This window comes from Hydra vulgaris, chromosome 09 (genome assembly GCF_038396675.1).
Source record: "Hydra vulgaris chromosome 09, alternate assembly HydraT2T_AEP".
Lineage (NCBI taxonomy): Eukaryota > Metazoa > Cnidaria > Hydrozoa > Anthoathecata > Hydridae > Hydra > Hydra vulgaris.
Genome location: NC_088928.1, coordinates 54,262,501 through 54,288,886, shown reverse-complemented (window position 1 = coordinate 54,288,886; position 26,386 = coordinate 54,262,501). Strand labels below are relative to the sequence as shown.

General features: G+C 26.5%; 1 protein-coding gene across 1 annotated transcript in view; it reads left to right on the top strand.

Annotated features, from left to right (window-relative positions):
• The window catches only part of LOC136085586 (uncharacterized), a 75,850-nt gene that overhangs the window by 6,767 nt on the left and 42,697 nt on the right, over positions 1 to 26,386 (top strand). Inside the window, exons 3-7 of the mRNA XM_065806906.1 lie at positions 6,764 to 6,811; positions 6,898 to 6,958; positions 17,297 to 17,493; positions 19,025 to 19,181; positions 20,404 to 20,892. Of these exons, the coding sequence (XP_065662978.1) occupies positions 6,764 to 6,811; positions 6,898 to 6,958; positions 17,297 to 17,493; positions 19,025 to 19,181; positions 20,404 to 20,892 (952 nt within the window). The remainder of the gene's footprint in view (positions 1 to 6,763; positions 6,812 to 6,897; positions 6,959 to 17,296; positions 17,494 to 19,024; positions 19,182 to 20,403; positions 20,893 to 26,386) is intronic.

Sequence of the window (26,386 nt, the reverse complement as noted above, 5' to 3'; positions counted from 1 at the left end):
ATTCAACCATAGAGAAACATCAACAATATTGCAATAACAATTGACAGTATTCGAGTGAGTTTCCTAACTTTTCACAAAAAAGAGATAACATTCAAAACCAGCCATGTTCCAATTAATTAAAAAGTCATGTGATTTTGCCAAGAAAGAAAAAAAGTTAAGAAAATCTTAAATATAAAGTAAAAACAGTACAGTACTAAGAATGGAACATAGTAATACCCTAGAGGATACTGGTAAAGAAAGAGAGCATCGTCTTTCGAGAACATCTTTAAAACTGCTATAAAACCCTATGAACCTTTCCAAATGTTTTATATGAAAGAGCATATAGAGAAGACCAGTGAGTCAGACTTTATTTGTAAGTCTTTAACAAGACAAGGATAGGTAGTAAAAAAAGATCCTCGTATAAGAGACAGAATACTAAACCTGCCTTAAATTATAACTTTAAAACTGCAATAAAGCCCTATAAACCTTTCCAGTATAAGTATATGGGACACAATACTAAATCTGCCAAGGAAGGTTTAGTATTCTGTCTGTTATACTTATAGATAAATAGTACTATTAAAGATTTTCCATAAAATTTTAAAACCTAACTTTTATGTTAAAACAAGTTCAGCATTTGATGATACATCTGCTAAAAAAATGAAACAATTGATTTAAAATAAAAACAACTAAAGAACCATGGGGTGGCTTGAAAAGTGACTTCAAATTGAAAAAAAAAGGAGTTAAAACTTTTATGCCTTGAAAACTTTAAAATTTTAACAAAATTTGGACAGCCTATTAGGTGTTAATAAAATGAAATAAATAAAAATTTATTTTTGTTTAATACAACTGTATTCTGCTTGTGTTTTAAACAAATTTAATAAAGATTTTTTTTTGATTATCCATAACTATTAGTGGATTTGCAGTGGACCGATATAGACATTTTTTAGCGTTCATTGGAGTTTATCGGTTACTTAATGGACCATTAGTGGCAGCCGCTATATATGACAAGCAAATAACTTTTCGACATGTTAATTGTGGCAAGTCAGCTAGCCACTTTTGGCGGCTGCCACTAATAGTCCACTAAGTAACCGATGAGCAAAGCTACGGCGGTCCGCTCAAAATGTCTATTTAGGTCCACTTAAATTCGTCTTTAGAATGTTTGCTGGGTTTGCTTCAAACTTTTTTAAAAAAATTGAAAAGCGTCTATAACACTCGTTTATATAAAAAAAATATGGAAGAAAAACATTATGAATTTCCAAAAACTTGTTTAAAATGACAAAATTAGATGCCCAGCACACATTTTATAGATGAAATTTCAGTGGACCTATGAAGGCATTTTGAGCTAGCCTTGTTTGGCTGCTGCCACTATTGGTCTTCTAAATAACCGATGAGCAAAACTACAGTAGACTTTTAATTAATTAATTAACCAATTTTAATTCCAAAATTTGATTTGTTATGTCCAGACATTGTACAAAATCTGCAGACAGTTTCTGCGAAGTTTGTCTACGGTTTCATGGCCCCCACAAAGGAGGGGGTGGGGGATAGCAGTACTGTAGCACTGAGGCCCGGTGGTAGTAACCGTGAAAATAGTAAATTATTACCGAGTAAAATATTATTGTTTTGAATTAAAAATAATTGCGAAAAGAAAAGACTTTTGAACCAAAAACATTGTCAAAAATTAAAAAGTAGAAAACAAACATGCATTTCAACAATTCAGATAACCTTCTTATTTCTTTACTTTTTTCATATTTTTTACGTTGATTTCTTTTAGCGGTTTCTGAAGCTAAACTTATTTTCGTTATAAAATATAAGTTATTAGTCGCTAAAGTTAACAAGTAGCTTAACATTTATATTTGCACTTAAGAGTGCTATAGTCTTTAAACTATTATGCGGACCGTTGTGTAAACTAATTCCCCACATTTTTCTGATATAATAGTTTTTCTTTGTTAATGGATTGGTAAGCATAATTTGGTCCATAATCTTTCAGGTTAATCATTTTACAGTAGTTGAACTTTGTTATCAAATCAATAAACCAAAAAAGGAAAATAATTTATTCTGAAATTATTTGAGTTCGGACATATTTTTCATTTAGAAACATTATGATTCTGATGTCAGAGCTGAAGATCATTTTGAAATAGATTCAATAGGTGAAAAAGCAGACAAAAAAAATGCGCATGGATCCACTGCTTCTAATCGACAAGACACAAAAGTTAAGTCTAATGATGGTGTCCAAAATATTTTTCACGTAAAAAAAGGGATCCGCTGATGGACCTAGCATAGGGCCCTGTTTTAGAATATGATGGCGATGGACGGTTTTGCACCTGATGTTGAAAAGAAGATTATTACAGTTAATATTTCACATGACAAAAAAAAGTTATCATGCGTACTTTGGATGTAAACTGGACAACCAGGACAAAACATATGCGGCTCACTTTTCAAGATTTTAAGCTTTTAACGTCATTAGATGAACTGCTTGTATCCCGCTTACAACAATGGAATCTTTTTACTCCTGAAACTAGCGTAAGAGTGTACAAATATCGTAAAGCAGAATTTGTACAGTTCTTTTCAAGTAAGAAAGACTTGTTATATTGTAATAATACTGAAGATATTATCACATCTATGTGAATTGTTTACAATCCTACTCAGTAGAAATTGTTTATTGGTTCAGCAAAGCGCAGTATGAAGCAGCTCTTCTATTTAATTGAAACAAAGTATCATCACTTCCGGTTGTACGCTCGATAACACTGCAAAAGCTTTATGAAAACATGAAACTGTTGCTCAGTTTTTTGAATTATATCTAGCTCAAATGGATGATATGTGGGAATTTATAGCCATCATATTTATCATATTAGGGCTCCAAGAAGGGAATGCAAAATTTCTACTGCATTATGCCAAGGAAGTGTGGTTAATGAAAGGTTTTGTCAAAAATATGTACTATGCTGACTCTAGATTTCTATATTTGTCAAATAAATTTCCATATATAAGTGAATTAAAGCTGACTGCAGGTATAATTGAACTTGTCATTTCGAAAAGGACACAAGTCCAAAACTTTTAACAATTAGTTTATAAATTAAAATTAAAAATTTTTATATGATTTATATTTTTTTATAAAAAATAAAACTTACATAAGTTATATACGTTATTTATCTACTCATATGTTTTATTTCTCAAGCAGTTTAGACATTATTTTAGTAAAAATCATGTTTTTGTTGATGCTGAAAAATTTTAATAAATGGGCTGTTGTGTTCTGAGTATGTTTAAGCCGTTACGCTTTTTCTCTTATATTTTTTGTGTGTAACGTAACACGGAACTGTGTTGGTGTGCTTGTGTGTGTAAGAGCAATATTGGTCTAAGAAAGAAAAGTATTATTATTATTGTTGTTGAGCCTCCTTTTATTATCTCTGCCATCACTATATGTACATTAACATTGTATTGATAATAACAATACAATATGGACTTTTGTCCTTTTCGAAATGGCAGGTTCAATTGTTGGAACACAAATCCGAGAAGTAGCAAAAGATGAGAAGCTCTTTTTCTTCTCTTTCCTTGAGAAATTTTTTATTGTTTAAATGTCTTTGCAATAACTAAAATAATTCCACCATCAAGCAAAGTCCTCACTTAATAATAGCAGTCAAGAACTTGAGATTTCACGGGTCTAAAGCTTAAAGCTTAAGTTAAGTTTCTAAAATATACCGCATTTGCATTATTTTAGGTTATATAATGTATAAAATATTGATAGAAACATTACATTTGAACAAATTTTAAAAGTTTGTTTGTAGCCAACTTTAAGAAATTTAGCGTTTTCCATTTAAACAATCAAATTATTTATCTTGCAAACCAGAAACATCAAGATTGTTTAAACAAACAGCCGTCAGACGGCAATTTCTACGCGTAGTTAATGTACTTTTCAGCGTAACTACCCTGAGCGGGACACCTTTAAATTTGTTTATGGCTTTTCACGTCCTAATAAACTAAGTTTTTGATGAGATTTTTATTTTCGACGTTGATTCTCACGAAGCAAGTTTAAATAAAACTCATTAGTCTTGCCATTTTAGCTGACGAACACTATATGGATCCTTATGGTTTTATAGTATTAATGATTGTCACAAAACTACATCTTAGATAGACGATTTAATTATTACTCAAAACTATGTGTAACATGTCAGTATTATATGATGTTATATTGTCTGATAATAGATATCTACATTTGTATTTTGTTATTGATATTTATTCAGTATTACCAATACTACAACAAATGGTAATGGAAAACTACAGCTATCAAGAAGTTCGACTATGTGCTGCAGTTTGTTGACATCAGGCTGCAGCCTGATGTCTACAATGATTAGAGCTATATAAATGAATTATTGAGTTCTGTACAGTTACCTTCATAATGCACAGATAACAACCTTATAGCAGAGCATAAAACAGATATTGATATTTTAAAGTCATTAGTTTATATGCCTCACTGTTTGAAAAGCTCCCTTTGTTAAGTTTAGCATCTTACTATTAACAATTAACAATTTTTTGACACAATAATCAACAGATAAATGTTTGTTAAAAAGCACTCTAACTGTATGTTTTAAAGTATTTATTGGTCCAGACAGGGCAGTGTTCTATCATCTTATTTGTTTGGTATAATATAAGCAGTACTTGCCATTTCAGTTCTTGGTTGTCATATCACTGGAATGCCTATCTTACTCAATGAAGATGCTTTAGTACTACTTTCTTTGAGCCTCATGCTCTAGTATAAGTTACTCTGTCATTAAGTGCACAATAGCATTTATTAAATATGTGTACTAATGTTGTCGCTGAATTAGATATGAAAATCAATGTAAATAAATCATAAAAAGTTACTTGAATTCTTGGTCAGTTTTTAATACCTATATCTCATTGTACCTACAAAAAATGATAACAATGATGAATCAATTGAGTCTGTCTTATGTTAACATGTTACTTGGTGTATTTAGTAAATGTAACGTAATATTCAAATTGTTAAAAACTTATTGTGTTTGGTTTTATGGTATTACCCTGTCCCAAAAGAATAATACAATTGTGTTATAGAGACTCAAAACTGCATATATAAAATGTGTGAAAAAGTTTTTTGGTTATAAATCTTGGTATAACATTACTATAATATTTTTAAAACTTGGTTTACCTCCATTTGATACTGTTCTGCAAAATCCAAGATCTTGGTTTACAGCTCTAGTTTCAATGCATCTCAACATGTTAGAAAAAAGCTGTTTATTCTTAACCATTTTTAGATACTATTTTGGTTTTCTAATGCAAAAACTAGTTAAGATTTGCAAAATTAAATATCATCTTAACATCAATTTCATTCGATATACATAATTGTAATTATACAGTTTGTATGGATTTTGACAAGCTTTTGAAAATTTAAGTTACTTAGTTCACATGTATTTTTTTGAAATTTTATAAAATAAATGTTTTTGCTGAAATAGTATCAAATAGTTTATTGTGTTTTAACTTGTTTCCTGACTTTTTAAAGACCTTTAATTATTCAAATATATTGCTGGAGACAGATTTATTTTCCCCAGTCTTTTCAGTATTCAGTGCTTTTAACTCTTCTTTATTGCTTCTTCCTCCAGTTTTTTATTTTTAACTTTTATTATAAAAGTTAGGTCAAGTTAAAGAAATCTGTTTACTTAAAATGATTTACTCAAAAGTAAATGTTTGTAAAGTAGCAAAGCATTTTTTTTGTTATAACTTAAATATATACTTGATATTTTATAAATAAATGCATGGAAAACAAATTCACATAATTTGTTTTTCAATAAATTTATGGAATACAAAGTCATGCAATTTATTTTTCAATAAATGCATGAAAAGCAAAATCATACAATTTGTTTTTCAATATTAGTTAGAAAAAATTGTTAGGTAAAGTTGTAAAATTTGTAAGCTTGGAAAAGTTAATACAGATTAAAGTTTTAAATACAACATAGCTAAAGTTATTATTAGTCAAAATTCATTACTTGATTTTTTTAGTAATACATTTTATTCATTTTTATTTTTTTATTTTATTCCCAAGGTTACTGCTGATGAATTTTTTTTTTTTTCGAGATTTTCCTTATGACTAATGGTTACTAAATTAATAACAGTAACAATTAAAAGAAGTAAATATTACATATTTGGCTGTAACTAACTGATTACTTAGCTAATATTTTTATAAAAAATATTTTATACACAGCTAAAGAGCTATTTGATGCTATGTATATTGTCAAATTTTATTCTAAATTTACTATGAAATATAATCAATATAGTTAAATAAGAAAATTTATACTATTAGCAATAAATACAAGTTGGTATTTAAAATAAATACAAGTTATAGATTTAAATAACTAAGTTTTTATAGAAAAAATATTTGAGTTCATATCAAGCAGTTGAAAAACATGTTAATAGCATTTGGTTTATCAATCTGTTAACACGTATGGAATAAGCAATCTCTTTATCTATGAAAATAATTTGCGTGTTTTGTAGAACAACAAATAGTAATTAAAAATATCTAGAAAAATATTGAGGACTTAGCTTAATATTGCACCATTTTTTTTAACCAGCTATAAATCTTTTTTTAAATGATTATTCCAAGTTTTTTTATGTTACTATGGTAAAACTGTAAAAAAAAAAAAAAAAATTAAATATACAAAAAAAAAAAAAGTGTAAATAAAGTTAGGTATATGCTTTATTCTAAATATTTTTTTGAATCTTAAACCTTTTTATATAACTAAGTTAAAAGTCTTTTTTAAAAATAAACATTTTTTCCTCCTAGTGCATGTCATGCTTCCTCAAATTCTGTATTAATTCAACAACTGCAAAAGTAAGTTTAAAATATTTATTTTTTCTTTTGAATTTCTTTAATTTTTTTTGCTTTTTAATACTAACTGCAGTAGTGCATGTTTTTAGACTTCTGAATCATGTAAATTTGGATGTCAACTCTACAGCAGTATTGCAGACCATATCAATAGTAATTTTATTACTTTTGTATTTCCTTTTTCTGATATTTCTTGATATTTAAAAATATAGTATCAGAATTAATGAAGCTTTTGTAATAATTTGCTTTTTTTTATATCATGAGAAGATTTAGTTGTTATTAAAAGTAAATAAATTATAAAAATTATTAACTATAAATTATTAATTGTATATATTATTATTAAACAGTATGCTAGTTAATGATAATGCACCCATAATACGTTTTGATTTGACATGTTTTATCCATAACAAAACACGACATACCAGTAACACAATATACTATAACTTTACATCATAAATAACATTAATTTGTAAATTAGAGAAAAATACATTGACTAAAACAATTTTTGCAACATCTGTGACAATGTTTTATAAATTTCAAGAAAGAGCAGCTAATTAATGCTCTCGTTTTTAAACTTGCAACATAATGCTGACCATATGAAAAACATGGTTTATTTAGATAAACATCAATCTTATTAATAGTTAGACAAAGATTTTAATATTTATTTTTGTTGTATATGCTAATCCAATAAGATACTGTCTGCACTCAAGGGCTGTTTGGAAACTTTGAGTGTAATGGAGATAGCTAAAATTGTAGAATAAACATCCTGTTGCTAATGAAAACTCCAGTTAAAACTTCTCTACCTATATAGTTTTTGCAGAGAGGGCATCAAGCCTGGTGTACACCATTATACAGTCCAGCTTTAAGGTCTTTTTGGGAATCATAATCTTTGAACTAACATTTAGTTATGTTTTAAAATTTTTTAAAAGTGGCTTTTTTGAAAGGGTTAATCTATTTGAGAATTTTAAAGAAAATTTGTTTCATTTAATAGACTCATCTTTATCTGTCATCTGCACTCAAATATATTCTGCTTTCACTTGATAATCATTGCTTCATTACAACTTCATTAAAGATACTAATCAACACTCAAAACAACATTTTAATATTATACATTCAACATAATTTAGTTTCTCAGTGTCTCCAAAATTTGTGCAATTAAATACTCCTTTTTTTTGAGAATATTTTGAGCAAAGTTTTTAGTGAATCATTGTAATGTATTCTCAGCTTTAAAAAAATAAGTGCTGCTATCAACTTTGAGAAGCCCTTGAGAAATTTCCTTCTATTTACTTTTGAATTAAATTTTAAGTGATAGGTCTAGACATAATTTTTATAGGATCGTCTTTATATGCAAGTTTTCTGAGCTAGGGTGTCTATCACTTAAACATAATATAAATATAATATTATGTTTAAGTAAATATATATATATATATATATATATATATATATATATATATATATATATATATATATATATATATATATATATTGTGATGAATTCATGTAATTGCCGTATTATGGGTGAGCAAAATGGGTATTGATCCAGTTTGTTAAAACTGAATCGGTTACTCGATTTTTCTGATAGTTAAAAAAATACCGGAATTTTTAGAAATCTCAGAGTTAGAAATACCCGTTTAAATTGAATCAGAATTCTTTATACAAACTGGAGATTTTTCTGCATATTAATGTACTTTAGGAATCCACAACCACATGTTATATACGCTGTATTTGTCTTTGTTTTAACATTGTATAGACTTCATGGTGCCTTCCATTTTTTTCTCAGCAAAAAAATTTTTTTTTAAAGAATTGTTGCACTCCTTAAAGTAATAAATAAACATTTATTGAAAGAATAAAAGTAAATAAAATAAATAAGCAAACATACACTTAAATGTAAAAAATCTGCTATAGAGTTTTAATAAAAGTAAAAAATGTGTTTCTAAATAATAATAAAAATATTATATAAATACTATTACTATAATTATATAGATACTATTAACAATAAAATAAATAATAAAAAGAATAAAAACCTATAATAAAAGCGTAATTAAAAAAATCAAGCAAAAAAAGATTTAAGTAACTACTTTAAAGTTTATCTTTGTTATTTATAAACATTTAATTCTTTTATGATTATGAAAATTAGCTAAAGGCTAAAAAATAAATTGATTTGCTATTCTGCAACATTATCTATAAAACTATTAAGTATTTAAAACAGGATTGGATTCGGCAATTTATTGTTAAAATCTGATCTGTAAAAAAAAGATAAGATATCTGGTTAGCTTTTTCCAGACTGGATATCCATAGTTTTGGATTTTTAAATTCGAATACCGGACCTGAAGTTAGGATATCCGATTATTAGGTAATTTTTTGCTTACCCCTACACATAATCGGCAGCTTTCAGGAACATGATATAGTCATAAATCAAAAGTCAAAAACAAAATACCTTAATAGAGAAATAATAACCAATGGATCTTTTTTTAAGTTAACATCATTAAAGATGAAATCTGCCTTCATTCAACAGCTGTTGAAAACTAATCAACTTTCAACATTCAAATTGGAAAGCCTTTTATGCTTGGACTACCAAGAATATCAATGCAAGCAAAGAACAGTACTTTGGCTTTCTTTTTTTTCACCAATATCTATATATGAATAATATCTATAATATATACTATATCACTATATCGGACCCTTTTAAAGCTTTTTAAAAGTTAATGATAATCAATATGGAAAAGTTTAGTTCTTCCAAAAAGTCAATATTTGTTCAAACCTTCTGTGCACAAATGATACACTAGAGAGAGGAATTGCAAATTTGTTTCAAAGAGGCTGACTATTTTTTCTTTGAATTCTTCTTGATTTTTTATTTGATTTGTAGATTCACTTTTGTAATGTTTTTTCAGAGAGTTTCATTCATTGTTGAAGAAAAAAATTTTGTCATCTTTTCAGTGGAACCTTATCATAGAGTGCTTTTGCCTCATCTACTACTTGAAAAGAAATAGTTAGCAATATGAATGTCTATGACTTTTAAAGAATGATCTTGAATGTACAACAGTTCAAAAGACATACTTGAGTGTGCCTTAAGCCAAGAGCTATCTTGAGGTTAGCATTCTTTTAGATGACTTAAATTAAGATTTTGACTTTTTTTTAAAAACGCAGACCAATGAAGTTATTATTATTTAATACATCATTGTTTTATTATTGTTATTATTTAATTATTTAATATTTTATTATTTTTATTTTCTTTTATTATTTTTATATATCATTATTATTATTTAAAAAGCTTTTATCTTCTAATAACATTTTTTGTCTGCATTTTTTTGAAAACTCAAAATCTTATTTTATATCATGTAAAAAAATGAAAATCTTGTCTTGAGAGCATTGATTTGAGGTTTAGATTAAATGGGGAAGCAACATGATTACTTTGTGCCAAAAGATGTATTTGGCTACTATTTTTTTTCAATCATGGATGTTGTAAAAAAACATGTCATAAAAAAAATGAAGGATCTATTTCTCAAGCCAAAAAAAACTTTGACCTGAATGGAAATCCTACATGAACAACCAAAACAAGATAGTGTTTGAAAAACATACTCCACCCGCTGATTTAGGTTCAATTTTATGTAGCTCTATACAGGGTGTTTCATAAGTTGTGTATGTTAATTTGAAATTGCTCCTAATTGTCGTAGTATTTTTCCAAATCTTTACATATATATATATGTATATATATATATATCCAACTTAACAACTAAGTTGGATATAATTATTACAAGAAATTATTTAAGCAATATTTTTCCAAGCTGAGATTCTGCCGCCCTAAAAAAGGCAAGTGTTATACATGTGATTAGCTGAAAAATAACATGTTGAATGACTCCACAAATAATAAGTAATCTCATTATTTACAAGAGCTTCATCGTAGAAAAGCAGGTACAGCTAGAAAGCAGATTAAAAGTGATCATGTAAAATTAACAAACATCAACTTTTACAGTATAGATACTGTAAAAGTTGATATTTGTTAATTTTACATGATCACTTTTAGTCTTGCTGTAAAGTTGCTAAAAAGCTTTCTCATTGCCCAAGTTAACACATTGTCAAGTTTACTAAGTTTATGTTTTTGTCTTGTTTTAACCTAAGCATACACAAAGCTAACAATAATTAAGGTTTTATATATGACATAAGTGGTAGAGGAGAAAACCAAATTGCTAGTTGCGTTTTTAGAAGTGTTAAAAGTTAAAAAACCCAGAAAAAGAATTTAATAGTGTGGTCTGACAACTGCTGCAATCAGAGCAAAAACAAAATGATAATATTTTTTATGGTTCTACCTGATTTGTAGTGATTATTTTGATGAAATTTATCAACTTGACTTTACATTAATTGAGTAAAAAGTAATTATAAAACTATTGAGAAATGTTAGAATCAAGAATTTTTTTTCCTTGTAAATTAGTCAGCAAGAAAATTTGAATTTGTAGCTTCCAGCACTGATAGCCATTCAAAATAAGTAGAAACTTAGCATAAGTTGAAAACAATTGCAGACCTTGTTAAGAAGTGTTACGCCATTTGAATTTTACGCACAAAATAGTGATATTACCTACACGCTAAGCCATTTACATTACGCCAAAACTTTTTTCAATGAGATTTTTTTCTGAGAGATTAAATTTTTTATTAAATATTATTGAATTTAAATTTATTTTTTTAAATTAAAAGATAAACTTAAAAAGTTTTAATTTTTTTTTACTGCTAAAATTTTCAAGCTAGTTAAAACAAAGAAAATCTTTTTAATAAATATCATTCAATTTACTTTCAAATCTTCGTTTTACATTTAACTATATTAATTATTTAGTTATAGTTTCTAATCAATATTTTTTTTTATCCCGTTACAAAAATGCTAATATACAATAGTGCTTTATGAACTTATAGCTGTATATAAATGCATTGCTGGATAAACCATAATCAAGTTTGCAGAAAAAATTATTTTAGAGAATTTTTTTATTAAACTTTATATAACAATTTTATGAAAAGATTTTTTTTTTTTTAGTTTTGAAATTGTGTTCAGCTAAAGTTTTGAAATTGTTTTTTTAGCTAACTTTTTTCTATTATCGTTTATCTTTTAGATTGATCATAGAATGAATGTCGATTAGAAATGGTTTACTAGTTTATTATTGATAGTTTTTTTTTAATTTTTAATTGTTGATAGTTTTTTTTTTTTTAACTGTTCATAAGGAAATTTTTTTTTAACAACATTTAGATTTTTATAATTTTTTGTAAAGCAATATTGTTTATATTAAAGGTACTTCTTCATAAATATTTTATAAAGATTAAGAATTATTTTTAACGTGACTTCAAATTAAATTTGAATTACAATGCCGTACCTTAAAATATGCAACTGACATTTAAATTTTTACGATGTAAAAATATGATTATTAAGTAAAGTTTATTTACTTGTGTTAGGCTTTTCTGTTACCCAACTAAATCTCATAACAAGGCCTAAATTGAGAAAAATTGAGAAAAAGTTATTAAGAAATGACTATCAAGAAATATTGGAATTAACAGTTTTTGGGAGTGAGTTAATTGCAAGAGAATTTAGATTTGACGCTCCCGGTGCTGATTACCATTCAAAAGAAGAAGCTAAACATTAAGAAAATTTAGAAAAAGTGCAAGAAATGATTATTGAAAAATGTTTAAATAGCTATGGCAAAGAAACTATTTAAATATCTATTTAATGTTGGCATGTGCTACAATCAAGACACTTTCAAAGGCCAATATAATGATTTTTTGAAACTTTGAGCTAATTACGCGACTCCTAAACAGTTGTGTATTCATAAAAAGTTGGTGAAACAGTTATGGTTATGTATATATATATATATATATATATATATATATATATATATATATATATATATATATATATATATATATATATATACATACACATACATATATATATATATATATATATATATATATATATATATATATATATATATATATATATATATATATATATATATATATATATATATATATATATGTATATATACATACACAGTCTGCAAAATTTGAAGAATTTCATTTTGGCACAACCTGATTCCAACCTTAGTTGGCGTCAGGTCGGTAAAAAAAAAATTTGGATTTTTTGTTTTCCGTTATGATAGGGGTAATGATTAATTGGTTATAAAAGGATTGCTTTATAATAGCATAGCTTCAGACAATAATATTTTGAAGAATGTAGCAGTTAAATTTTGTGTAGTAAATTAAGTATATAGCTAATTTATGAATTAGTGATTTTTAAGTTTTGAAGTTGTTTTTTTAACAAAAAAAAAGAAAAGACCGTTGTTTAGAAAGACCGTTGTTTAGAAATACAAATTTAGTTTATGTGCTGTAGACGAAAATTTTGTTTAAAACGACAAATTTAATTAATAAAATGAGTAGACAGTTTACATACGGTTGTTTTAACCTCTAAGGGGAACAAGCATTTAATTCTCCAACAGTAGTAGGAGTGGTGTTTTTTAATATTTAAATGTAGCATAGTATGAACTTGTAACTATATGTAAATTGATGGAGCGAAAACAAAAATTAAAAATACTAAAAATAGTTTTTTTTTTTATATATAAACATTGTTTCTGCGCAATGGCGATTGTCTTATTGAAGTACTTTCATAATTTAATTGAAGTATTTTTATAATTTACTTATCAGAATTTTCTGTCCAATCATCATCAGAAGTATTGCTTAAGTTAATGTTAGAAATCAAATTTTCTTGACCAGAAGATTCACTGTCAGAAGAAACAAGGGTTTGTAAGCAGTCATTACTGAAGTTTTTTTTTTTTGCATACTTTTAATTTCTTAACATTAGCATGGCTCTGTATCCGCTTTGGATTATTTCTTACTTTACCATTTGGGTAATGGTTCAAAAGTAATTCTATAGCATTATAATAAAACGTTTTGTCAAAACTTCCTGCTCATTTTAAATGAAGCATGCTTTCTAACCCTTTATTAGAAATTTTTTGGCGATTGTTAGAAAGTATTTGTCTCAAAGATGAAAATACCCTTTCCGTTTTTGCATCGGAAGTTTGCATTGCAATAAATAATTCCACTATATGTAGGATGTTCGTGATACCTAACTGGTATTGCATTTTAAAAAGATTCGGCCACACTCTTTCTACTGGTTTTCCAAGCATAAATCTTTTACTATGCTCCACTACAATTTTCATTTCCAGTTCCAGGCGCATAAAATCACAGTTGTTTGCTTCTAATAGAGTTTAGAACTTTGTAGCTATCACATTAACATTTGCCATAAGTTCAGCTATTTCTAACATCTCATAGGATTTTGAATCAAGCAGAATTGCTATTGCTTGATTCAAAATCTTATGAGATGAATATTATATATTTTTTACACAAATTTTAATTTGCATGCCGACACTTTAGGATATTCAGGTTGGCAGTTGTATGCCATCCTAAGGCAAAGAGAGGTTCGCTTTTGTGTTGGCATTGCCGAAGGCCGACCTAGTTTTTGCAGACTGCATATATACATATATATATATGTGTGTGTGTGTGTGTGTGTGTGTGTGTGTGTGTGTGTGTGTGTGTGTGTGTGTGTGTGTGTGTGTGTGTGTGTGTGTGTGTGTATATATATTTCTTAACTTCTATTCTATGGACTATATATCTTTTACCATTGCTGGTGAATAGAAGTGTTTTTAATATAAGATACAAGTAGTATAATAAATTATTGTAAATACAAAATAAAAGATCTAAATGTTTAGTCTTTCTGTTTTTTTTAATTTTTCGCTTACATAAAAGTCAATATAGTTATTTATTCTGTTTATATTGACATCAAATCTAATGTTGTTAGTAGTTGTATGTGCTATAATTGAGTTGATGTTGTTCAGTAAATATAGATCACTAAATTATTTTGGTGCTAATTTGATCTTGTCATTGCAATGCTTATTGATTATATTGCTTAAAAAAGACTTCAATGACTGTTCATTATAATTGTCAGACACTTTAAAAATAAAGTTTTTATTTCGAGTGTTGTACTTGATGTTATCAAGGTTAATTAAATCAAATTGTTTGAATAAGTTCATCAGTTTCTTGTAATAAATTATTTTATTGCGTAGTTTTAGTCTGCATAAAAATTGATGATGAAAACTTTGTAGGTTGTATGCTTTAAGTTGTTGATTGATTTGAAATGTATCTTTGTTTTGAGTATTAATTTTGAGTAGTAAAAATAAAATCATATAGTATGCATTGCCAAGGCTTTGTATTTCTTTTTTTGTATAGTAAATTATAAGACTTGAGCAGTAATCAAAGTTAGGTAGAATGTTTTAAAGAATTGTAAACAAACTTTGAAGGCTCAACCAAATATATTAGTTATTGAGTATAATTTTTTTTATGCTTTTGCTTTTATCTCTTTTATGTGTTCGGTAAAATGTAATTTACTGTTTACAATGACACCAAGCAAAGTAAATTTATTAACTATTTCAATTTTGAACTTATCACTTAATATGATTGATTCTGGCAATATTATTTTAGATGTATGCTTATTTGTTAAAATCATTGCTTTAGTTTTATCCCAATTGATGCCAAGTTTATTAGCATAGCATTACTCAATAAAATTATTAAATGCTAACTGAGTTTTTGTTATTACATGGTTTATATTGGTATCACTTGTCATCAGTGTTATGATATCTGCAAATAATGTCAATTCAATTAATGTCATTGATAAAAATCAAAAAAAAAAAAGAGGTTCTAAAATGAAACTCTGTGGTATACTGATATTAACTTGTTTTTTATTAAAATATGCATCTTTATTTTTGTAAAAATTTTTCTATAATGAAAATAGTTGCTTATTAAGTTCAAAGCATCAGTTGAAAAACCATAATGTTTTAGCTTTAAAATCAGTAATTTGGAATCTACTAAGTCAAAAGCTTTTCTGAAATTGATAAATATTAATAATGGAAAAAGTTTCTTAGCTTTACTTTAGAGATAAGAACATGTAACACAGTTTCACATGAATGATTGAATCTGAAACCATGCTGGTCATCTTTAAATAAATCATTTTGTTCAAAGTATGCAGTTACCTTTTTAGCAATCATTCGTTTAAACACTTTTGTTAGTGGAGATACTATAGTAATACTTCGATAACTATTGATATTGTGAATTTCACCTTTTTGTTTATAAAGTGACATATTACTACCAATTTTAAATTCATTTGGAATACTGCCTGTTTCTAGATATTTGTTGAATATAGTCATTAATGGATTGGTGATTGAATCATATGATTTTTTAATAATTTTTGTTGGAATATCTGAATAACCACAGCTGTTTTTTTCTTGTAAATATCGATGATTTCATATTTATTAATAGAAAGAAATGATAAATTAAATTTTTTTTTAATCTTATTAGCTTTTTTAAGATTATTGAAAAAATTGTTAATAAAGTTATGAGAATCATTAGGTACGCAATCGGAAATTGATTTGAATGTACTAAAAAATTTGTTAAAAAAAAATGACTTTTCAATGTTTGAGTAGGCCTTCTTGTTGTTGTAAAGTATATCATCAGGAAAGGGAGTATCTTCAAAGCCTGATTTAATTTTGATGAACTTTGAGTAGAAATCATAAAAGTCTTTTGAGTTATTAAATTTTTTTTTTTTTTAAATAACTTGTTAATATTTTGTTTCTTAATTTAATAAATTCTCTTCTCGTTTTTTTAAACATTTGAAAAATTTATAAATCATTTGTTTTTACGTAATCAAAATGATAATCGTCACACAATTTTTTCAGATTTTTTAACTCTTGATTGAGCCTTTCATTGTTGTCTTTATTCTTGATGCGTATTTTTATCATCTTTTTAGGGGAAATGGCATTTAAGATATTTATAATATTGAGTTTGAAGTAGTTCCACATGTTGGCCGAGTTGTCATTTATTTTGAATTGTATGTTAGAGTTATTGATTGCATTGGATATGACTGCTATCTTTTTAATAATTAGTTGCCTGCTTCTTATTGTTTTTGAGTAATTGACTACTTCAGTGATACCATCAATTGCTGCAAAAACTGAACACTGATCACTAAACAAAGTTTCTAAGACAAGCGTTTTAATTTTTGCTTAACTTTTACTTAATAAAATATCAATCATACTTTTAGATGTTTTGTGTAGGTTTTTATTCACCTTCTCAAGGTTAAGTGGATCACTACAGTCAAGAAGATAAAATTTAAACATAGAGTTAACATTTGAGTTTTCATCTTAAATATTTAAATAATTTGCCAAGTTAAAAAATCTTTATTAACTTATGTTTAAAAAATTTTCAGTTTAAAGTAAGTATAAGGTATTATTTTATAACCTCTAAAGTATTTAGATATGCTTTTATTATCTCTAAAATATTATTAAGTTTGCTTTTATTATCTCCAAAGTTTTACTAACTTTATCTCTAAAGTATTATTAAATTTTTGCTCTTTAAGTTTGTTTTGTTTTAAAAAATTGTTAAATAATTAAGTTTTGTTGTTTTATTTAGAAAATTTTGGGATTAACGAACAGGATAAACCTTATATCAAATCCACTTCTAAAATTGTTTCAACTAAATGTGAATATTTAAACATTACTTTTATGTGGGAAAATGTTTTTTCAAAAAATAATATGATTCCAAGTGTATATTTGGTTACAATTACATCAATTGATGAGGATAATTCAACTGAATGTGTGATAGATTTAGTAAGTTGAAATATCTAGTTCAAAAAAAAAAAAAAGAATTTAGTAAACTTTAGTTACAAAACAAAATAAAAACAAGCAAAAAACAGACAAAACAGAAAAACAGCAACAACAACAAAATGACCTGTTTTATTTTATTGAATAATTTATTTTTAAAAATCACTGTTAAATAAAATATAATAGTTATAATATTAAATTACTTTTTTAATTTCCAATTTTTTTAGTTTCTTGAGTATTTAATGAGTTTTTGCGGTCATTATTGTTGTGAAAATGGAAATTTTTAAGAAAAGATTTAATCAATATATGTAATTTTAATTGGATCTTTGATCAACATTTGCGAACTAAAAATCTGTTAATAACCAGTATAAAACTTGTAAGCAAAAATAAAAACTTTAAACATTAAATTAAGACTTATGATCTTTTTTTAACATAAAAATAAAGTTTAAGTTTAGGCTAACAATGGCTCTAATGGTTAACTTGATAGACAAAATTGTGTATAACTTTCTTACAAGAACTTGAAGAGTCTTAAAAAATCTTGAAGAGTGTTCTAAACTAAAATTTTTAGCTGTATTAGCTTCCTTTAAATTGATCTATTATACAAAACTTTAGTCAAAAAAACAAAAAGTCAGATTGCAGTGCAGATAAAAATAGAGCAAATTAGCCAATGAATATTAAATGTTTGAATTTTGAATTTTTATTTTCTATATTGCAAAAAGTGCAACACAATATCATGTAAGTTAACAGGGCTTAAAAAATTTAATTTAGCAATATAAATTAGTTAATATATTTTGAAAAATAAATTGTTGATTTTTCTGTTTTAATTAAAAGTAAAAAAAAAAAGGAATTTTCTGTTTTAATTAAAAGTAAAGAAAGAAAAAGGAATGCTTTTTTTTTTGTCTCATGAGCAATTATCTATTTGAACATGGTTTTAATAATAAACTGATTGTGGAAATTTATACATCAAGAGATGCCTAAGTTAATGAGCCATAGTGTTGTAGAAAAAAGTTTATTTAATAAGCTAAAATATTGTAAGTTCTCGTAATGTCGGTTCAGTGTAATAAAATTGTTTTATGAATAAATACGAAATTTTTTTGAATAAATTTTTATGATTTATGAATAAATATGAAAAAAATGCTTAATCAGCACAATAAACATAATTAGTTGTCAATCATTTCAAACACATAATTAGATGTTTGGTACAAAATGAGCCGAAAAATCATTTAATTTAAGCATATTTAATACATTATAATGTATTTTGTACTAAAAAATATTTAATGAGTAAAGTAAAATTTACTAGAAAGAATTTAATGAATCGATAAATGATATTATTAAAAATGTGTTTTGAACATTATTGTAGAAAATTAATTTTTAGCATATTTATATTAATCATATTTTAGCTTCCTATCTACATAAAAAAAATATAGAGGATGACTTAAAGTGTCATAATTTAAACATTTAGCTACTTAAAAAATTCAAAAGCTATGACTTTTTCATTTCAGTCCTGTATTAAATTTTTTTTAACTTGTCTTTTCAGGTTTCTGAAAACATTTTAAATGTGTCTAATCAACTTGTTTGTGGTATGAGTAACATACCCATTCAAGATATTGGTACCAAGTTCCAACTGAATGTTTATCCTGTTAATTATAATGGTTACAATGAATTATCAAAACTTACTTATAATTCTTTAAATGGTAAGTACATTTATTTTAATATTTAGTTAAATAATTTTAGTTGTTTTTACATTTAGTATTTATAAAAATATGTGTATGCATATATGTGTATAAAGTCGTCCCAATAAAAAAATTTGTATGCAATAACTTATTACCTATTCTTTTTAGATCATATTATTATGTCAAAAAAGGTTTTTTCATTACAAAAAAAAAAAAAAAAAATTATAAAATATTTATGAATTTTATAAACTTCCTAATGAAAAGTTACTCTTTAAACAAATTGATTTGATATTATTAGCTATAGCTCAAAATACTGTTACAATCTTTAAAAAAAATAATTTTTAGCTTTGTATCAGGTCAGTGACCAACTTTAGGCCTTTGTGTGTCATGAGCCACATCCTAATTGTGTTTTTTAAAAGTGATTTGTGAAACTTTGACCTTTATTGCAAAAGTATTAGTTTTTATAATTTACAAATGGTACCATTGTACAATTTATAAATTATAAAAATTATAAATGGTACATTGCGCACTTTTTACTTTTCAATATAATTAGATGAAAATATGTTTTGTGTGTTTTCTTTATTCTGGTACTGATTATAATATTAAAGATAAAAGTGTATAAGATCTGTGGATTCTTAAAGGAGCATCCTGTTCTTGAAAATGATTTTGATCCTCATAATGCTTTTTTACAGCTGTATTTGCCCCCAAATAAACAATGTACCAAATTCTAATCCTATTAACTTCTTTGATTTGTTTTTACCTCAGAACTTTTAATGTGTTTAGTAACCAATTTTAACCATTATGCTTTGAGCTTTTATCAAAATGTAATCAGCAATACTTGAAAGCTTACCCAAAATCTAGATGTCATAAATTGGTCAAATAAACACTGATAAATATTATAAAAATGAGCATCCTTAGAGATTGTTATGAATATGGGTTTAATTAAAAAAGCTATTATTTTACTGTACTGGGATGTAACTCATCAAGTAGTTTTACTATCTGGTTTGTGAGCCAATTCTATCTATGTCTCGAAAAGAATGAAGAGCTGGAGATCATGCTCCATAGTCATAAATTTTTTTTTAACTTTCTCTCAAAAGTTTATTTTTCACAATATTTTTTTCTTTGATTTTTTTTTCTAACTCTGTATAAGATTAATTAATTGTAAATTATTTTTAAGTTTTAATTTATTTGGGTTTATATTTTGCATATTGTTTTTTATTTATATTTTGCATATTGTTGATAGATTATATACTCAACAGTAAAGAGTTTACCATTATTCATGGTTCATTGGTTGGAACTCTCAAAGTTTTAAAGAAAGTTTACACTGTGTCTTTCAATGTAAAACCCATTAATTACACTAAGGGTTTAAAAAGTGTTCTTCACATAACTTTGGGTAATAATAACGAAGTTTATGGTGACAGAAACCCTGGCATTTGGTTTCATGAAGATGGTTCTGGTAAACTTGTGATTTTTGCTGCAGTGAATGGAAGTACAACATTTTACATTGAAACACCTCCTCTAAGGCTAGGTGTATGGTCTTATATTACAATATGTCAAAGTTATTTAGAAAGTAAATATTGGTTTTCTGTTTTTTTAAATGGAATCAATATAATTAGAACAGAAAATTCTGATGCTAGAGATTTTAAAAATATGAAAGTGTATGCATCAGATTGTTGGTATGATGCTCAAGATGGTTACATCACTGATCTACTAGTCATTAATGGACATGCTGGTAAGAAAAACAAATAATTTTTTCGAGTTTATTCAAGTAATGTAAACATGTTTTTAACATGCTATCATTTTATTCTTTATATCATGTATTTAACATGCCATTTTATGTTATTTTACTATAAATGTAAAAAGGATCTTAGTTATATTTTTGACAGTTTAAATTAATATTTTGTTTTGAAGAACTATTTAAATATTTATATAGTTGATTTAAATATAAACAAATAAAACTACTTGTTTTTATTATAAATTATATATATAAATTGTATATAGTTATATATGTATATATATATAGTTTATAATAAAAATAAATAGTTAATATTTATTTATACTTAGTTTAACTATATAAACAGTTCTTCAAGACAAGTCTATATTTATAATTTCATTAAAAATGCAATTGTTGTTAAAAGTCTTTTTGTTTATAAAAATTAGTTGTTCAAATTGCTTTAAAAGAAATACATTAACATAAAAAATACATACAACAAAGTACATTTACTTATAAACTTTACAAAATTTTGATAATTTAAAAAATATGTATTTTGAACTTCTATTTTTGTAAACAATCAATAGTTTAAAATGTTTACAAAAATAGAAGTTTTGGCCATATATTCAAGTTTTAAATATACATTCACGACGATATATTGGCTCTGTAGATGTATCGCTGTGAATGAGCAATAGTGATAAAATAATAAAACAAAGTTTTTTCAAATTCATAAACATGAATGTTCTTAATGTATGTTTCCATGTATGTCCGCAAAACAAAATTTTAAAAATACATTAAATGTTCTCAAAACATCTAATAAATGTGGCCAAGTTATCGCAACTAAATATTATTTTTGCGGTAAGTAATCAAGTGTGATCGCACCCGCTTCCTGACCAAGCCTGAAGTCCTTTACTGTAGGCTAATACGTTCCATCTTGAAATCATTCCATATTTTAAAATTTTCTCAAATTCTTATGTATTATTATGTGCTATGTTACAGGTTGGTATAGTGGAGAGAAGTGAACTGTGAAGTTTGCTATCCCGCTAATACAGCAAGAGCCAACCGATCGCTCAAGCAGCTGCTACCTCTGCATGGGAAACCCAAAAAAGTTGTCGCACTGGCAAAAATGCCCCTCTGATTGTTTATCCGGGTATACCTTCTTCTATCGCCCAATTACCACACAGCCCCAATCTGCCTGTTCTTACCCCTCTTAGGTGGCATCAGCCATCTTCAGGAGACAGCAGCTAGTAAAATAACAAGGTAGATATTGGAGATGAGAACTACAATTCTGCAGATGAAGATGGGGATAGAAAACCGGACATCCCTAACCAGAAATACATAAAGAATTTACTTTAGGACCTTGGCTTACAAAATTGAATACTGAGCTTCTGATATTTGGGCTCAAACAGTGGAACTTGGTTGATAATAGCCTACAAGTCACGGATTAGAGGAAGCGGCTTCAAAGATTCCCCAACTTCTTCAGTCAGCGTTATGGGCTGTGATTCTGCATTGATGTTGCCGGTCTATTCCAGGCTATAAATATCGCATGTAATCCTATTAAATGGCACCTATTCATAAACAGTTCATCCCGGAGCCTTTAAGCAGTGTTGCTTCACAATGAAAATAACTACTCGATGGCCCACTCTGTGCATCTCAAAGAGGACTACACCAGTGTCAAAATGTTGCTAAGTGCATTCAACTATGAACGACTACGGTTTATGATTATGGTATCATTCCTTATTGATCTTCAAGATGATTTCACGAATTGAGTTTTTTGTTGGGAAGAGCAATGTGAAGTCAGAGCCACTAATAGAACCTCATAAGGTGCTTATGCCACCACTGCGCATTAAGTTAGGTCACATAAAGCATTGAAATGCTTAATGAGGCCTCATTAAGTATTGAAATGCTGCGGACACCTCTTCGCAAGGAGTCATCAGCATTTCAGTACCTTTTTCCAAGATTTTTTTTTCAAAGCTGTTTGAGGCTAAGGTCAGGACTGGTATATTTGTTGGATCACAGATCAAGAAGATCATTGAATGTGAGGATTTTGTAAAACTGCTGAACAATACAGAGAGAGCGTCTTGGAGCAGTTTTGTTGCAGTTGTTTAGGGCTTCCTAGGTAATCACAAAGCTGAAAACTGTGTGGAGTTGGTGGTGAAAAACTATGTGGGGTTAAAGAATTACGCCAAAATGATTTGCAGAACGTCTCTGAAAGTCCATATTCTTGATTTGCATCTTGACAAATTCAAGGAGAACATGGGCCCTTACTCTGAGGAGCAAGGCGAGTGCTTTTATCAAGATATATTGAACTTTGAACGTGGTTACCAAGTACAGTATAACAAAAACATGAAAGGGAACTACTTGAGTATACTTTGAGATATACTTTAGAGAAATACTTTGAGAGAGTGATTCACAGTATAATTGTAAATCTAGAAAGTCTAAACATTTCTGAACCTTGTTGAGTGGTTTCTGACTGTGTTTGTCTATTTCTTGTGCAATTTTTGTTTTTACCTAATCATAATGACGAAAATAAAATAAAAATTTGTTCTATTTTCAGAAAAAAATAAGTTTTCTTTGTGCTGTTGTTGTGTGAGCTAAATTTGTGCATAATGAAGTCATTTTTTCACATACTTTAGACATAAGCAATTAAAATATATAACACTTAGAAGCCAGGAACAAAACTTGCGTTACATAGTGTAATCAAATATAGGCGTAACTGCTAAAACATCAATCTATAAAACATCAATGTATTTCTCACTGGAACTAAATAGTAACATTTATAAAAAAAAATATTTTAAATAAATACCCTTTTATTACCAACATTCATTCCAACATATATTAAGTTATTATATTATAGTTATTATTTGTAATGTTTTTTAGTGTTTAATTTTATTTTATTTTATTTTTTTTTCCTCTCTTGGGTTTATGTTAGTTTTCTTTCTTTATTGTTTATTTTTTTTATTCTTTTTTATTTTTTTATTTTTATTATAAATTTTTTGTATGTTTTATTTGCAGTTTTTTTTTTAGGTGTCACTCCATTTAAGTATACAAGTTACTACTCCATTTAAGTATGTGAGTGACACCTAACCTTATTTATGTGAGTTTAAAATAAATTATTGTAAATTTTTCATATTTATGTTTAGATAAATGAACAAAAAAAACTAAAAGAGTATAACCTTTTTCAAAATATAAATCAATGAAAATTCAGTTAACATAGAAAAACAACAGTTTTGTGTTCTTGACAACAGTTTTGTTTTCAGTTTCACTGAAAACAAAACTGATGTCAAAAAAATTAATAAAATGATGACTTTACAGTGTTAACAATATTAAAATGAAGTTAAATAAATTTTTTTTTGTAAATGTTCTGTATCTTACAATTTAAAATATTTGTTGCTTTAGCTTTTAATAAATGCAAAAAAAGATTAATTTCTTCACTTTTTTTTTTCTTTCTTTTACTTCAGTTTACTTTCTATTTTCAAGTATATATATATACTAGCTGGCCAGACCAGTTAAGTATGGGTCTTGATAAGTTTAATCAACACCGATCATTTCTATACTTATTTCTTATTTACTTCAAATAATTTATTTAAAAATTGATTTTAGAGCGAAAAAAAAATATGCACACTTTTTCTGCATACCTAGAGCTTATTAAGACCCTCACCTAGTTAATTTATTTTGAAAGGTTTTTACCTAATTGAAAATGTAAACACTTAACATAAGTATCTTTAACATAGATGATTATTTCAAGACATTCCTCCTAGTGTTTTACCTTCCCAGGTTATAATAAAATTTCCTCTCATTAAGATTATGATTATTTGCAAAGCAAATGAAAACCTGTAAAATAAGCAATAAACACTCAACAGAAAATTCAAATATATGGCGTACTTTAAATGAGAAATCAGGCCATATTGGTTTTATTATTATTGGGCTTAGATATTTCAATATAAAGTAATAATAAATAGTAAACAATTTAAAAATTAAAAGTACTAATTATAACAATTTGAATTACAATTATTTAAAAAGATTTTATTAAATGGTATGAAGATTTACAATAATTAGTCTTTAGAAAATGACTAGCGATTTAAAGACTTTTAAATTAATTATAGCAGCATGAAATCCACCTAAAAAATGATATAAAATATTATTTAAAACACTGAATGCACATTTATATTTATCATTTTAATTTATTTGAAAAATTAAAAATGCAAAAACATATGACTAAATTTAGTCACATATTAAACAATAAATGAGAAACTTACATTCTGAGATTGCCGTTGTTAAAAGTTTTTAAAATTTGATTGGAAAGCTGAAAATACTCCCTAAAGAACAACAATAAAAATCAAAAATCACAGTAACATAAAAAACTATATATTTATTCAAAAGTTAGTTTTTGGCTTTAAGTAAATGATTGAAACATCACAACAAAAACATCACACGTTAGCAAGCAATAACGCCAAAGTTGTAGGCAAGATTTTTTGTTGTTTCAAATAGATGTAATTTATAACTTGTTAATGAATGTAAATTAAGTATTATGAAAGCCTGTAAATGAAAGAAATGAAACCAATTGCTTGATAAATGATATATGAAGAGGAACAGACTAAATGGTATTTTTTCAGTTGTTTGAGAGCTCAGTTGGTGCACATCATAATGCAAAAATCCATTTATTTTTAAATCTTATAGTTGAACTGTTTTTAATACTGGGTTGGGTGGATTTAATTAGATGACCACAAGGTACTTTTTCAGCTGTTTGAGAGTTATTGTAATACAAAAATCTGTTAATTTTTTTAATTTGAGCTGTTTTTATTATTGTATTTGGCAGATTTAAGAAGATGACTTATATTAAGCAAACAGAAATTATTAAGGGAGGGGTAAGTCATGGCAAGAAAATGTGTTTCGTGGTTCTTCAATCTTGTAGATTATTTTAAAATGCAATAACATAAATACAAAAATTCAAAACAAAACAGTTTAAGTAAAAAAAACTTTTAATTATTAGAAAAGTTTTAAAAGTTTTCTTATATTACACATAAATTATACACGATCCTATACATAACGTTATGTGTGGATTTTTTACATAAGCATACAACATTTAAGAATACATATTTATGCATTATAATTGTTAATTTAGAGTAACCCGCTTAAAGTCAGTTGCAGTTGTTATAAAAGATTTATAAAACAGTTTTTTTTTCATTTATACCTATTTTTTGATAGCTCAGTGGCTAAGTGCGATGTACACAGAATCTACACAACTACTGTTTCTGTGGGTTTAAATCATACCCCCGAGCATAATACATTTTTCAGCTTTTTTTTGTTACTGCTATTTTAACATAACAGTTTAAGCAAAAAAAGACTTAAGTTTGTTAGAAAATTTTTAAAAACTTTCTTACATATAATATACATGATTGTCCATATACACAACTCAACATATTCTAAAGACATTTACACTTACAGATATTTGTGCGTAACGCTATACAAATGAAATTTTTTCATTACCTTATTTTTAAGTGACATATTGTTA